The sequence below is a fragment of the Pogona vitticeps genome, chromosome 3, assembly GCF_051106095.1.
Source record: "Pogona vitticeps strain Pit_001003342236 chromosome 3, PviZW2.1, whole genome shotgun sequence".
Lineage (NCBI taxonomy): Eukaryota > Metazoa > Chordata > Lepidosauria > Squamata > Agamidae > Pogona > Pogona vitticeps.
Window position 1 is genome coordinate 261,836,497 of NC_135785.1, and position 15,205 is coordinate 261,851,701.

The following is a 15,205-nucleotide window of genomic DNA, read 5'->3' on the forward strand; positions in this document are numbered from 1 at the left end:
GTTGAGTTAATTTTACATTTCCCTCCTGCTTCATGCATTACTCATACTTCCATTCCCATGTTGCGTTATTATTTATGCCAGGAAAGGCTTTCCCATTCAGGAACCAACCATCCACCTTTGTGACATATCTGGGTCACAATCAGGACGTCTCCATCCCGGTTTGTAATTTGGTGGAAAAAAAATCTTCCATTTTTAATGCACAATGCATTATTTAAACAGATTCATTAATGATGTATAAACAAGACGGCACCTCGGAGATACGTAAATGTCTTTTTCTGTCCTGTTGTAGAAATGAAAGGTAGGATAGAGTTCCTGAGTCTGCCCCTTTTGTTTAAATTTAGAAGGAGTTTTCTAAATCTAGATCTCTGTGATCATATCAGTAGCAACATATTTCTTTTTAAAACTGAACCACACCTTTCTAAAGCGGTTTGTCACTTGAGTGTTTGTTTTTAGATGTATTTCATGCTCACACCATGCAAGTCCATATTTGAGTCCTAAGAAAACCGAATCGCTGTTTTCCATTTACAAAAAGAGTAACAAAACCCAGGTTTCTAGCCCTCACTGTTAGGGCAAATGGGTGCGAGCAATGATCATATCATCCCAGAGGTCAACCTTTTTCTGGTCCAAAAGAAAGTGAGCTAGAGCGTTATCTGTGTTTATTTCATAATAAATGAGAAACTCCTTTTTAAAAGAAGAGACAAAAGAGAATGAGGGAGGGAGAGGGAGGGAGAGGAAAAAAAACTTTGCTGGACCATTCAGTTCATAGAATCATGAAATTTAAGGTTGGAAGGGGCTGCTAAGGTCATCTAGTCAATGCAAGAAATATTAGACACCAGACTAAGCAAATTCCAGAGGTTAAATTGTTAAATTAAATTCTTAAATTAAATTTGTTAAATTAAATTCTTTAATTGTAAGTTAAATTTAACTATTAAATTAGAAACATTTCTTTGGGGGCTCTTTGGAGGCCCCAGCCCTGAGCAGAGTTTTGACTGCAGTGCTGCAGTTTAACCACTGTGCCACACAACACTCGGAAAAAGCACCCCAGGCCGTCTGTCTACTTGTTGCCCCCTGCTTCTGTTTGCAGTACCCGTGGTCACTGTTTTCATTTTCCAGCCTGCTCCAACTTGGGGCATTCTGAGACCCTCTGTCGTCATTTTCATTTCCAGCTGATCCATGCAATAATGGGAGAATTCCTGGAAAACAACATAGTAAAAGTCATCAAAAAGTCCATGAAGAGCAATGTAACGAAATGTGTGTGTGTGTGTGTGTGTGTGTGTGTGTGTGTGTGTGTGTGTGTGTGTGTGTGTGTGTGTGTGTGTGAGAGAGAGAGAGAGAGAGAGAGAGAGAGAGAGAGAGAGAGATTCTAGTGCAAATCTCTAATTTACATACTTCTGACCTAGGTCAAAATACACACACACAAAACACACACACACACGAAAAGCCACATTAAACCACTGGTATCCAACCCTCTCATCTACCCATCTTTTCATTGGGTGTGAACAGAATGGCCATTTTATGCGTCACCGAGAAGAGGCCAGGCATCCCCAAAATGGAAAGCCACCTGCCGATTTGCAAAAACTGCATGTGGCAATTAATCAGCAAGAACAACCACCCGCTTGTGGATGGTCTCCTCACAGTCATCGGGGCTTTGGGAATGAGATTAAGAAATTTCACACAGTATTATGAGCAGTTGCAGATCTCAGAAAGCACACCATCAGAGCTACCAAAAAAAAAAAAAAGGCAATATTTGGAACCTTATACCTACGGTGCCAATATTTAACAGGGTTTTGGTTGAAACTTGTATCTGTTGCATAATACCAGTCCATGTTTTTATAATTTGGCCTTCCAGAGTTTTCCAGGTAGAGAATGGTCAGAAGTGGTTTTCCCATTCCCTTCCTCTAGGGGGAGCCCTGGGGCTGTTGTGCAGCTGGCCCAAGGCCACCCAGGCTGGCTCTTCTCCCAGGGAAGCATGGTGGGGAACTGGACTCTTAACCAGACCTAAACCACTCAGCGACCCAGCCAGATATAATTTATCTTATTGAAATCACATCACTGAAATCAGGAAGACGGTGACGCCGTGACCTGTATAATCCTGCTGCGTTTCCTATCTAAGTGCTGTTGACCGCAAGAGGAGCCACTCTGAGTCCTTGCTCTTCTTCTCATTTTTTGGGCAAGTATTCTATTCAATATGTGTCTAGTGTCTAGACGCGCTGGCCACGTGACCACGGAAACTGCCTACGGACAAACGCTGGCTCTACGGCTTGGAGATGGGGATGAGCACCATGCCCTAGAGTCGGACATGACTTGACTAAATGTTGAGGGGAACCTTTACCTTATCCTATTCAATATTTCCATGGACAGGACACCAGCAATGGAATCACAACTGTAGTTTCTGCAGTTGAAGCTTAGAAAAATCCTCACGATAAGGCAGCATACAGACGATTATTTTTCACTCGGTATGCCATCAAATAGAACAGTGGTCCCCAACCTTGGGCCTCCAAATGTTCTTGGACTTCAACTCCCAGAAATCCTGGCCAGGAGAGGTGGTGGTGAAGGCTTCTGGGAGTTGTAGTCCAAGAACATCTGGAGGCCCAAGGTTGGAGACCACTGAACTAGAACACATAACAGGGTCTTTCGCTTCCTCTAGTAACCAATTCCGATAAAGACATAATGAAAAAATGAATTTCTAGAGTTTTTTTCTTTCTATAATTTTAACACTTTTAGATCAACAATAAGTGAAGCTGTGGATACTGATCCTGAGGCTATGGGGGGGGGGGTTTCCTCCTGTCGTTCAAGACTTCCACCTCTCCTCCATTCCGTGGCACTTGGTTACTGGAATCAAACCTATTCACTATTGAAAGTGAACTTTCTGAAAAGCACCAAACTCTGGAGAAAAAGCCTTCCCCCCCCCTCCAATTATTGTTGTTGTTGTTGTTTACTTCACAGCTTCTAACAGCTGGCCTTGTTTGGGAGATTTTATGAACACCAGTCCAAAAAAGCGTAATTTTTTAAAGACTTTGGCAAAAACACCAACAAACTCCAGTTCCGTCAGCCTCCGGAAGGGAAAAACGGGTGGGAACGTAGTGTCCGAGGTGGTAATCGTCCAGAAAGTGTCACATTCATAACCGGCATGGCCTTCTTCCCGTAATTTGCTTGGCATGCTGTGCATTTCTCTTAAACAGTACAATCGCTTTCCCTGGAGGGCTGGAGGGTGGCAGCTCCCATCACGCTCTCCATAATGTGTTTCGACGCTGAGCTGGCAGCAACGGCCGTAGTCCCATTTAGCTCTGCAACCCTATCTATGGTTCGCCGGGAACCTGTTTTCTTTCGTTCCTTGCTTTCATTCGATGTTTGTTACTCATTCTATATGACTGACATTTATTTCTGCTTACGGTGTGATGTAAGCCACCCAGAGCTGTGGCCTGACCACCACCCACCCAAGAAAGAAAGACCACCCATCTAAAATAATGTTTAGTAGTCTGTTCATTTTCTGAAGCAGCAGGACACAGTGGGGGTGTCGGTGCATGGCTCATCAGAAGAGGTAAAGGTTCCCCTTGACATTTAGACTCTAGGGGATGGTGCTCATCCCTGTCTCCAAGCCGTAGAACAAAGTTAGAAAAGCGTGGTGGTGCTGTGGGTTAAACCGCAGAAGCTTCTGTGCTGCAAGGTCAGAAGACCAGCCATCGTAAGTTCGAATCCACGCGACGGAGGGACCTCCCGTCGCTCCTCCCGGCTCCTCCCAACCTAGCCATTTGGAAGCATATAAAAATGCGAGTCGATAAATTGGTACCACCTCTGTGGGAAGGTCATGGTGTTCTGTGTCTCGTTGCGCTGGCCATGTGACCACGGAAACTGTCTTTGGACAAACGCTGGTTCTACGGCTTGGAGACAGGGATAAGCACCGCCCCCTAGAGTCGGGCACGACTGGACTCAATGTCAAGGGGAACCTTTACCTTTTAACCTTGTTAACTGCCAGAGCAGAACAAGAGGAAGAATGCATGGTCTCTGCTGAGACCACCCTCTAGATCAAATTCTGGAAAAATGGAAAATCCCAGTTTCAGAGCGAGAAGATCCAGTTCTCCTGCAACAAAGCAAGAAGCGGTTGCCCATTTATCCCAACAAAGACATGGACTTGAAAAGCTTTTAGCAAGTCAGCTAACCAAGAAGAGCTAGAGCCCATTCTGTTTCTGCCCCTAGGCTGTGTTATCATTTTTTGAATGGCTATAATAAAAAGGAAATGCTGGATTGCTTCGAGCGGTGTGTGTGTGTGACTGTCACTCCAACTTTGCAGTTCTTATGTAATGTCGAAGTTGTTGGCCTTTCCTAGTCTAGAGTCCTGAGAAAGTGCTGAACAGAAACATGTTTGTTTGTTTGTATTTACCCTGCCTTCCTCCTCAAATGGAGCCACAGTGATTGGATTACAACAATTAGCTTACAAGAATAATAAGACAACATTTAAAGCTAAAAACAGCGAACTATTTTTTAATGGCAAGGCGGAATATAAAATAAATGAGTGAAATTTGGGCTTCCCCAGTGGTTTTCCCATTGAACATATATATTTATTATGATATATCTGTGCTCAATGGGAAAACTACTGGGGAAGCTCAAATATATACATACATGTGTATGTAGAGACCCTTGTTTGTCGCATCACACCAGCCCCTCACAATGCCATCTGACACCTTTCTGTGACAAATGACCATATATTTAAGCTCAGGGTGAGACATCCCAAAGACACCTCTAAGCTTGACATGAAAAATCAACTAGAGCAAGACGTGAGGTTTGTTTTATGGCTTACGTTGAGTATAATGGGAAGACAGTGCTTGAATTATGACATGTGGGGTAACTAGGGCCTATTATTGCTGCGGAGGGGAGATGATTTGGTTAAATTTGGAAGTTTTCAGGCTTGGGGGGGCAGAGGGGCTCCCCTTGCCCAGATAGCTCTTCGTTCGGATAGAGAGTTAGAGGGATCCATTCAAGCCTAATTGGTGCAAAACAGGTGGATTCCCGGAGATACATTCAAGTTTTCCCGGAGACTTGCAGCTTGATCTTTTTTTAACCCCAACTTTGACTCAGGCAGTGCCAAGAAAATGGCACTGTTCTACTTCCCCCCTCAGTTATTCTACAGAGTTTTGCTCAACCCAGTGTGTGAAATAGGATGCTTTTTGCAAAATATCTAAGTTTTGAGAGGTTAATTTTCAGCTGGGCATGGGCCATGCTGGCTGAGGGATTCTGGGAGTTGTGGTCCAAAATGGTAACTCAAATATATATATATTTGCAAAAATCATCCTATTTCACACACTGTGTGTGTATTGATATTGGTGAATCCCCCCCCCCTTGGTGCCTTAACCTGGCAAAGCAGGGCCGATACAGAAGCCAGCATCTTTCCAAACATACTTTGGGATGGGATTTTTTGTTTGTTTTTCTAGACTACAAATCCCATCATTCCCCATTCTGGGAGTACTGCCTGACTCACACACATCTAAGAGACTCCTAAAGGAGGCTCAACTGAGAGAAAAGCCTAAAGTAGGAGGCTTTGAACCTTAAGCTAGGCCTAGTTCCACTCAAGCTTCCTGTTCGGAAGGAAATCTCCCAGCAAGCCCTGGGGCAGGAACAGGAAGTTGGCCAGAGCTAGGCCTAGTTAAGCCTTCAAGCCTTCCAGAGTAGGATTTCTTGGAGGGGCATCACATTTAGGCATGAAGACTTATGCATTTTTCCCCACACATGTGTAAATAGCTAGTAGGTTTCTGGCCCATGGCACAAAGGTGATATAGAAATGGAATGAATCAATAAATAAAGCATTTCCCTCCTGTTTTCATAGCAGTAAAAGCCACCTCCCCCTATACGAACAATCTCCATAAAGCCATTGCCCATGAAGGTACTTTCTGAAGGCAACAATATAATTTATGACACCAGATCTGTGCCCTCGGAAAAGCTGTGTCCGGCCTTCCCCTTGAGAAAGAAAGAAATATATCCCAAGACAAAACGGAGCTAGATAAATTAAGAAGATGAGCCACAGTTTACAAGACACTATAGAAAATTTTAAGAACGTGGTGGAGGAGATGCAGAGGAAAATGGTAGCCATGAGGGAGCGGACCGACGAAGCCTACAAGAAGATCAATCAGCTGGAAGCCCAGAAATATTCCCGAATCGGGATCAACAGTCAACTGAATAAGGAGTTGCGCAGTCTGTCACTCCAGGTGGCCCGCTTTGAGGAGAACAAAGCCGCTCAAGAGAGCATCGCCCAGGTCCGTCAGAGAAAAAGGAGCTTTCAGAGTCCAGAGATGAAGTGGGAGAACAGAACTGGAGATGGAATTTTGCTAAAAGGAGCACAACCCAACGCTAAAATAAAATAAAAGCAATCGGTGTTCATGTTCTCACTTGTCTGATTCCCCAAAGGAGAACAATGTGTTTGGGAGAAGAACACTTACTATCTCTCTCTCTCTCTCTCTCCGTCAAAGACACCCTGCTTTACAAAGATAGGAGCCAGAGGAAGGGTGTGATAAACTATGGGGTCTCAGGATCGAAACCCCAAGACTTTCTGAGTAGCAGGGGACCCTTCACTGTTCCTTCTACCTACAATCCTCCTAGTAGTTGGGAGGAGAAATAGATTTTCCCAGGAACAGGATCTCATTGTAAGCTCTCCTTGTTATTACCCTGTTTCCCCGAAAATAAGACCTATCCTGAAAATAAGCCCTAGTACGATTTTTCAGGATGCTCGTCATAGAAGCCCTTGCCCCCAAAATAAGCCCCTGTTAAGTGAAACCCTGCCCTCCGCCCTTGTGCAGCAACCAGAAGAAGATATGACTCTAAAATAAAACATCCCCTGAAAATAAGCCCTAATGCGTTTATTTGGAGCAAAAATTAATACAAGACCCTGTCTTATTTTCGGGCAAACACAGTATACAAAATATCTCTAAAGGTGGGTTGGTTTTGCACGAGCAGTTGAGAGATATTGACTGTACAAAATGCCAGCTCCTCATTTCTCCAACTTCCTGTAGTGTCTGGACTCTTCTCATCAAATGGGGCTAGCTATGGTGACTATATGTACAGGAGGAAATCCCCTGTCTCACGTGCTCAGTATGCATCAGGTTGCAAATCGGGTACAGTAGAAACCTCCTATCCACAGGATCAGTATCTGCGGTTTCACTTATCCGCAGTCTGAAAATATAAATATAAATATATTGTTGTTAGGCATCCTTCAGTCTCGAAAGACTATGGTAGCGTGCTCTGTATGGAGGGCTTGGAACAGCGCCTAGTGTGGCTGAGAAGGCCAATTCGAGAGTGACAGTCCCTTCCACACTGAAGACAAACCCAGTCTGTCCCCTGTCCGGCTCCCTGGTTTTTCTGCTTATGTGACTTCCTCTTTGCCTCGGCCTGCTGGACAAGAGTCTCTTCAAATTGGGAGAGGCCGTGATGCACTGCCTGCCTCCAGGCTGAACGGTCAGATGTCAGGGTTTCCCATCTGTTGAGGTCTATTCCTAAGGCCTTCAGATCTCACTTGCAGATGTCCTTGTATCGCAGTTGTGGTCTCCCTCTGGGGCGCTTTCCCTGCACTAATTCTCCATAGAGGAGATCCTTTGGAATCCGACCATCAGCCATTCTCACGATGTGCCCAAGCCAACGTAGACGTCGCTGTTTCAGTAATGTATTCATGCTGAAGATTCCAGCTTGTTCTAGGACTGCTCTGTTTGGAACTTTGTCCTGCCAGGTGATGCCAAAAATCCGTCGGAGGCAACGCATATGGAAGGTGTTCAGCTTCCTATATTTGAAAAAAACAACTAGAAATATGTATTTTCACGATGTGTTTACCAGAATCAGCCACTAAAGGGAGCCAGAGACCATGCAATGTATGTTTGTTGTTGAAAAGTACATTTAAAAAATCTGGAATTTTAAAAAAGTTGGTGGGGGAACTGCGAGTGAAGGTCTTAGTTTTATACAATACTGGAAAGTCTCTCTGGGGCGGGAAGGTCTCATTGAGCAACATCAAAACATAGAAACTGGATCAGAATGAGAATGTGGTGAAGGAGTCTTCACATCCCCAACCAGGAGCTCCAAAGCAGATCAGTGGAGCTTCCTGCAAAGTTAGGTGAAATGAGGAGTAGAGGGTGTGGGTGTGTTTTCTGAGGGATGCAGTGTAGGGCAGAAACACCGTAATGGACGACCCCCTTCAGGGCTGAGCACAGCCAGGGTTTGTAGCTGGGAGAGGTCCTGCCAGTCTCACAGTCAGGTTGAGTTCAAGCAGCCGGGAAAGGGTCTTTTGCCAAGCAAACATCACATGCAACAGAGTCAAGGAGTGCCTGCCGTGTGGAGAGCCAAAATAGTCCTACAGCAAGGGCAGGCAATACCTTTTGTTACACCACCAAAAAATAGGAAACAGTTGCTAGCTTTCGACCTAACTAGTCTTCATCAGGCTGTGCACCAATATGAAGTGTTCTGCTGATATGTTGTAGATATTGCAGAAGTCATGGGAAATGGCCGTGCCAGGTCTGTTACTTAAAAACATCCTCCCTGTACCTTTCAGGACCCTCTTTAACTTTGCATCAATGATGTGATCTGTGTTTCCAGATCTCTGGGTTTTCCTTTTTAAGTAAATGGGACAGATACAAATAGGGGGGGGGGGCAGGAGGCTGAACTTTGACTTATCCCCTCAAAGCCCAAACAACAGCATCCTTCCACAAACCACACACACAGAGTTCTAATCTTGTAGCAACATTTCAGTAAAACTTGCATCCTGCAATGAAGTGAAAAGCCGAATTCCAGCAGAAGTGACTGTAGAGCATACAAGGTAACGAACAGAAAACAAATTAAAAATGGGCTTCTGAGCATGTCTGAATGGTGTGTCCTTGAAGCCATGAGAATGAATCTCTGAGATATCCCACAAGCAGAGCTACAAATACAGACTGGACAAGCCAACGAGGATTCTAAACCCTACATCTTCCAGGGTCACCTCCACAATCTATGCTCTGCAGTTCAAAGCTCCCAGTATTCAGATTCCTAGCCAGATATTTTGTTGTTGTTTAGTCGTTAAGTCGTGTCCGACTCTTCGTGACCCCATGGACCAGAGCATGCTAGGCCCTCCTGTCTTCCACTGCCTCCTGGAGTTCGGTACCAAATTCATGTTGGTCGCTTCGATGACCCTGTCCATCCATCTCGTCCTCGGTCGTCCGCTTCTCCTCCTGCCTTCACACTTTCCCAACATCAGGGTCTTTCCCAGGGAGTCTTCTCTTCTCATGAGATGGCCAGAGCATTGGAGCCTCAGCTTCAGGATCTGTCCTTCCAGTCAGCACTCAGGGTTGATTTCCTTCAAAATGGAAAGGTTTGTTCTCCTTGCAGTCCAGGGGACTCTCAAGAGTCTCCTCCATCACCACAATTCAAAAGCACGAATTCTTCGGCGGTCAGCCTTCTTTATGATCCAGCTCTCACTTCCATACATCGCTACTGGAAAAAAAACACATAGCTTTGACTATGCGGACTTTTGTTGGCAAGGCAATGTCTCTGCTTTTTAAGATGCTGTCTAGGTTTATCTCTCCTTGCTGTTCTTTGAAAATTTGCATTCCATTTTCTGTAACTTTCCAGATATACCTTGATTCAATCATCACTCCAAATGGAGATTGCAGCCAGGAAATCAGAAGAATGAGACTCGGAAGGGCAACAATGAAAGAATTAGAAAAGATCATAAAGTGTAAGGATGTGTCACTAGAGACCAAGGCTGGACTGCCAGAAAGACGAACATCTAACCAATGTCTAATCAAGCCTGAACTCTCTCTGGAGACAAAAATGTTGACACTGAGGCTGTCGTACTTTGGGCACATCACGAGAAGGCAGGATTCTCTGGAAAAGACAATAAGGTTGGGAAAGATGGAAAGCAGCAGGAAAAGAGGAAGGCCAAAGACGAGATGGACTGACTCCCTCGAGGAAACCACAGGCTTGAGTTTGCAAGACCTGGGCAGGGCTGTTGCAGAGAGGAGATTTTGGAGGTGGCTCATTCATACGGTTGCCCTAACGTAATGGTGGCTTGACGGTACATAACAGCACAAACAAAGCCGGCTCCCCGCATCCAAAAAGTTTTCTTTCCAGTCTGATGTACAAGGAAAATCCGAACCACCAGTTGTTACATCATGCTGCCTTCTCCCGAGGTGATTGGCCGAGGGGTTGCCATGGTGAGTGATAATACAATGGCATGCACAGGAGCTATTTTTCTCCCATCCGCTTGGTGTCATTTCTGGACTGGGAAACTAGATGAAAAACACGTAGAGGAAAACAAAGCCTCAAAAAGAGCCACAGCCAAAAGCTCAGTCTGTTTTCCTGCCCATTATTTGGATTTCTAGACTTCGAATGTTGAGAATGGCTTAAATCTCAGAAAGTGAGTGGAAAGGAGAAATGGTTTCAATTGGGAACAGACACTGGAATTAGGGTGGAAGGTTAGAAAAATCTAATTATGCCTTCCAATTATTACTCAGTCGGGGTGTCAAGAGGAAACGACCCAGGTGGGCACAACGGGGTAAAACTGACCCCTCTTGCTAACCCCGGCTATTTTGCGGTGTAACAGAGATTTCCATGTTTAATGCAGTGTTTTAACGAGGAATTTATTAAGCTAAGACATAGAGTGGATTTATGGAAATAGCCCGGTCTCTTCAATATTGTAGGGAAGACGACAATCTGATAGGGGCCGCTTATAGTCACCTGCTGCCTTGTGCTCCTTTATTGAAAGGAAGATGGGATAGAAATACAGTAAATAAAAAGCAAATAAAATAATGGAAGTGACACCGGGCGACCGTTCCTTCTCTGCACATGCCCTCCATTTCATAGGGTGCATTTAACAGGATAAAATTTTGAAATCTATCAAAACCTGCATATATTCAAAGTTGGGAACAGCTACCTTTTTGAACTACAACTCCCAGAATCCCCGTGGCCAAGACGACCAGTGGACTCTGCAAGCTGTGTGCCAAAAAAGTAACCGAGGGTACGGTTACTCGTCAAGAGACTCCTGGGTTTGTGTCGGGTTTAGCATGCTTGAAATCGATTTTAAAATATCCATTTGCACAACATACAGCTGAGTGTGTGGATTTTTTTGGCCAAAAAAAGTGTGGGTTTTTAAATTCAGAAACTGAGGTGTTTTAAACAACCTTGAGGGGTGGTTTATTCAACTTGATGTGATGATGGGAGATGGTTTTGCAGATACCCAAAACTGCCAGAAAAACAAACAAGAGGGTTCTGGATCATAATCAAACCTAAACATTTTCCGGAAGCAAAAAAATTGTTGAAACTGAGGTTCTCTTACTTTGGGCACGTCCTGAGAATTCAGGATTCTCCGGAAAAGGCAATCACCAACAACAGACAATGGGAATCAAAACATTTAGAGGGTTACAGCTGCTCGTTGGAGGTAAAATAAATGGGGGGGGGGAGAAGTGTAGGAAGGAGACCCCACACAGCCAACGAAGCTCTTGAGGAAGCTGCCGTACGAGTAATAAGAGTTCATTTTCACATTGCATTTATTCTTATCATCATTCTCTGCAGCAACAGCACTGAGGTCAAAACTCCCGGGCAGCCAGATCTCATGCTGACACACACTTCCATGCGCTCCAAGCTGACCGATGCCAAAAGCCGACCTAACGTCTGAGACACCATGAAGACCCCAAAGGTAAATCCAACCAACCCCCCATTTTTTGCCTCCTTTGGTGAGGTTCCGAAAAACCCTCCGTCCAAAGAGACTCTTCTCTCTACTCCTGCAGAGCACAGAGCTTTCTCTCGGGCTCCTCTTGTTGGGTTGCCCCCAAAGAGGACCGGGTGAGAAAACCCTCTTCAGTGCGTGCTCCGGTGGTCCATCCACAGATGGCACTTTTGCTTTAAAGATGGACCAGCTGAGACCTTTTTGCCAGGTGAAGAAGCCGTGAAGGAATGCCAGCCTTTTCTTCTACTTCCTTCTTGTTTTTCTTCTCCGTTTGTCGTCCTCGTTTTTTCCAAAAGAAAGAGTCGGCAACATGCACCCCTCTCTTCCTCACCGCTGTCGGCCTTCCAAGGATCGCTCACGACCAGCGCCCTGAGGAGTAGGACAGGCTGAAAAGAGAAGTGAGCGGCTCTCGTGGAATCAGAGGGTTCCACGTGCGCATCCGTTGGTCTCTTCCATCTGGCTTCTTGGGTGTCATGGTAGCAGAACCGGCCCAGTCGTTAGACAGACTGTGTGCTGTCACCTCAGGGGGTAGAGTCTGCTTTTCCTGAACTGGCAGGAATCAAATTACTTTTTTATTCTCTTTTGCCTGTCTGCCTACCCCCTCTGGGATGTGGTAGCGCTGTGGGTTAAACCGCAGAAGCCTCTGGGCTGCAAGGTCAGAAGACCAACCGTCGTAAGATCGAATCCACGCGACGGAGGGAGCTCCCGTCGCTTGTCCCAGCTCCTGCCAACCTAGCCGTTCGAAAGCATGTAAAAATGCGAGTAGATAAATAGGGACCACCTTGGTGGGAAGATCATGGTGTTCCATGTCTGGTCGCGCTGGCCACGTGACCACGGAAACGGTCTTCGGACAAAATGCTGGCTCTACGGCTTGGAAACGGGGAAGAGCACTGTGCCCTAGAGTCGGACACGACTGGACTCAATGTCAAGGGGAACATTTAGCTTTACCTTAAACCCCTCTGCCACTCAGGGACAGGGGATTCTGGGAGTAGAGTTCTGGAAAGATTTGAGCAGTTTAAGAAGTGGTTTCCTATTGCTACCATCCAGGGAGTTTCCATGGTCTCTTGAAACGAAGCCACTACACTACGCTTGTTCTTACATCTATAATATAATAAACTAAATCTTTACTTTATGAATCTACCAATAAGCTTGTAGTTTAGCTGTTTATAGCATGTTTGATAAGGTATGGCATATAGCTGTCTGGGTAGCTCAATTGTTTAGAGGTTGGGAGTTTGATTCCCCCACTAGGTCTCCAGCCTGGGTGGCCTTGGGCCAGCTGCACACAGTCCCAGGGCACCCCCTAGAGGGGGGAATGGGAAAACACCCTCTGAGTATTCTCTACCTGGAAAACTCTAAAAAGGGTAAGACATAAATCAGAATTTGACTTCATTGCACTTAATTATTATACCATAGACTGGCTGTAGCAATGTAAAATAATATATAGTTGGAGAAAAAGTTGGACTTTTTATTAAACACTGCATCTATTCACTTTTTGCAGAAGAATATCCAGCTCTGAAGGAGAAAACTGAAACAGAAAAAAATGTCGGTGGAAGAGCTGTCCACAAACAATCAAAACCTTCGGCAGCAAATTGGTGAGCTGAGAGAAACCGTCGCCTGCCTTGATTCCGAAAACCGGGAGCTACTGGTCGAGAACGGATGCATCAAAGACCAGAACCGGTGTCTCCAAAGCGCAGCCGACAGGTTCAAGGCCATGATTGAGGAGACGCAGAAAAAGGTGGAAGACATCCGAGGGCGGATGGACGTGGCCCACCAGAAGATCCACGAACTGGAAGTCCAGAACCAGTCCTTGGTGGACGCCAACAAAGAGCTCAGCAGGGAACTGCAGGAGGTCTCCTCGCAGATGGCCCTCTTCCGAGACTACAAAGCCGCTCAGGAGAAAGACCTGCTGGAGATGCAGAACCTCTCGGCAGAGGTCCGGAAGTACCTGAAGTTCCTGGAAGAGCGTCTGGAGGAGACGGAGCGCCAATACCACCTGGAGAAGAGCCGGTCCTCCGAGCTGCGGGACAAAGTGAGCGCTCTTCTCCAGCTGCGGGAGACGCAGAGGAAAGACATCAAAGACCTCCAAGCCCAGCTGGAGACGTGCGTCCAGCAGGCCACCATCCTCCGGCTGGACCAGGAGAACCGGCTGCAGCTGGGCTCCCTGATGCACGAAATCGTGGAGGCCAAGCTGGTGGACGTGGCGTTGAACCAGTCGAAGACGAGGAAGGTTCTGCAGTGGCTCTGGAGTCTGGGCAAAGTCCTGGTCATCCTGGTGGTCGGCTGCAGCATCCTCTTGTTCCTGGTCTTGACGTACACCTATTTTTTCAACCAGGGGTTCATCTCCGAGACGCTGCTGCTGTTCCTCAGCGAACAGAACATCGAAAAAATCGCTCAGGGGTTCTCTCATTACCTGATCTGGAGGAATGAGGGCCTCCTGCCCTTTTGAAAAGCAACCCGTGCAGGTTTCCCCAAACAGGCCAAATCAATTTTTTTTCTCTCTCTCTCGGTGTTCCTACCAATTGATCACAACAGTAGAAATTTATGGATTTAAAAACATTGTAAGAATACACAATGAGTGGTGTGATTTCCTTCCTTCCTTCCTTCCTTCCTTCCTTCCTTCCTTCCTTCCTTCCTTCCTTCCTTCCTTCCTTCCTTCCTTCCTTCCTTCCTTCCTTCCTTCCTTCCTTTTGTTCTTTCTTCCCTCCTTCCTTCCTTTTGTTCTTCCTTCCTTCCTTCCTTCCTTCCTTCCTTCCTTCCTTCCTTCCTTCCTTCCTTCCTTCCTTCCTTCCTTCCTTCCTTCCTTCCTTCCTTCCTTCCTTCCTTCCTTCCTTCCTTCCTTTTGTTCTTTCTTCCCTCCTTCCTTTCTTTTTCTTCCTTCCCTCCTTCCTTCCTGCCTGCCTGCCTGCAAATTTGAGGTGGGGGCTGTTTAGTGGTATGTTGTGTGAATCAAAGGGAGCCTTGGGGAGATTTTTGGGTGCGTGGGTGGGTGGGTGGAAGAGGTGGCATTTCCCCCACCCTTGTTCTCCGTTTCATGCCATACAAAAGTAAGTTGCTACCCTCACCAACCCCAGGGGAGGCATGAGAACAGCATGTTGGGGATGATGGCCGTTGGTCTCTCTGGGCGAGGGCTTGTCACGTCTGTGAATAGCCAGCCTTTCAAGAGCCCGAAAAGTCAAGTTTCCTGGCGAAGCCCTTTTCCCCCCTCCTTGCGGACTGGTCTCCTGCCCCATAGCCCCCACGGGAGGCGGGGGGGCGGGGAATGAGTTGCAGGGCTCGCTGTCAAGTCAGACTTGAGTCATGCCGGTAACTCGACTCGAACTCAGCTCAGGGCACTTGCTTCAGTGACTCATGCTCAACACTTAGCTTGGAAGCCACCCACCCCCTCCTTTCCCCCCCCCTTGGGGAAAAAGGCTTGTGCTTATTTGGACTTGGACTCAGGGCTTGGTATCAAAGACTTAGACTCGAACTCGGGACTGGGTACCAAAAACCTAGATAGACTTGGGACTCAGACCCCCAGCCTTGTCAACATCC

General features: G+C 46.2%; 1 protein-coding gene across 1 annotated transcript; it reads left to right on the plus strand.

Annotated features, from left to right (window-relative positions):
* Positions 1–7,188: 7,188 nt before the first annotated feature.
* Positions 7,189–14,239, plus strand: LOC144588105 (uncharacterized). The gene is made up of 2 exons (XM_078390217.1): positions 7,189–11,644; positions 13,173–14,239. Exon 2 carries the CDS (start codon positions 13,215–13,217, stop codon positions 14,118–14,120), a length of 906 nt encoding a protein of 301 aa, XP_078246343.1. The 5' UTR covers positions 7,189–11,644; positions 13,173–13,214; the 3' UTR covers positions 14,121–14,239.
* Positions 14,240–15,205: the final 966 nt, after the last annotated feature.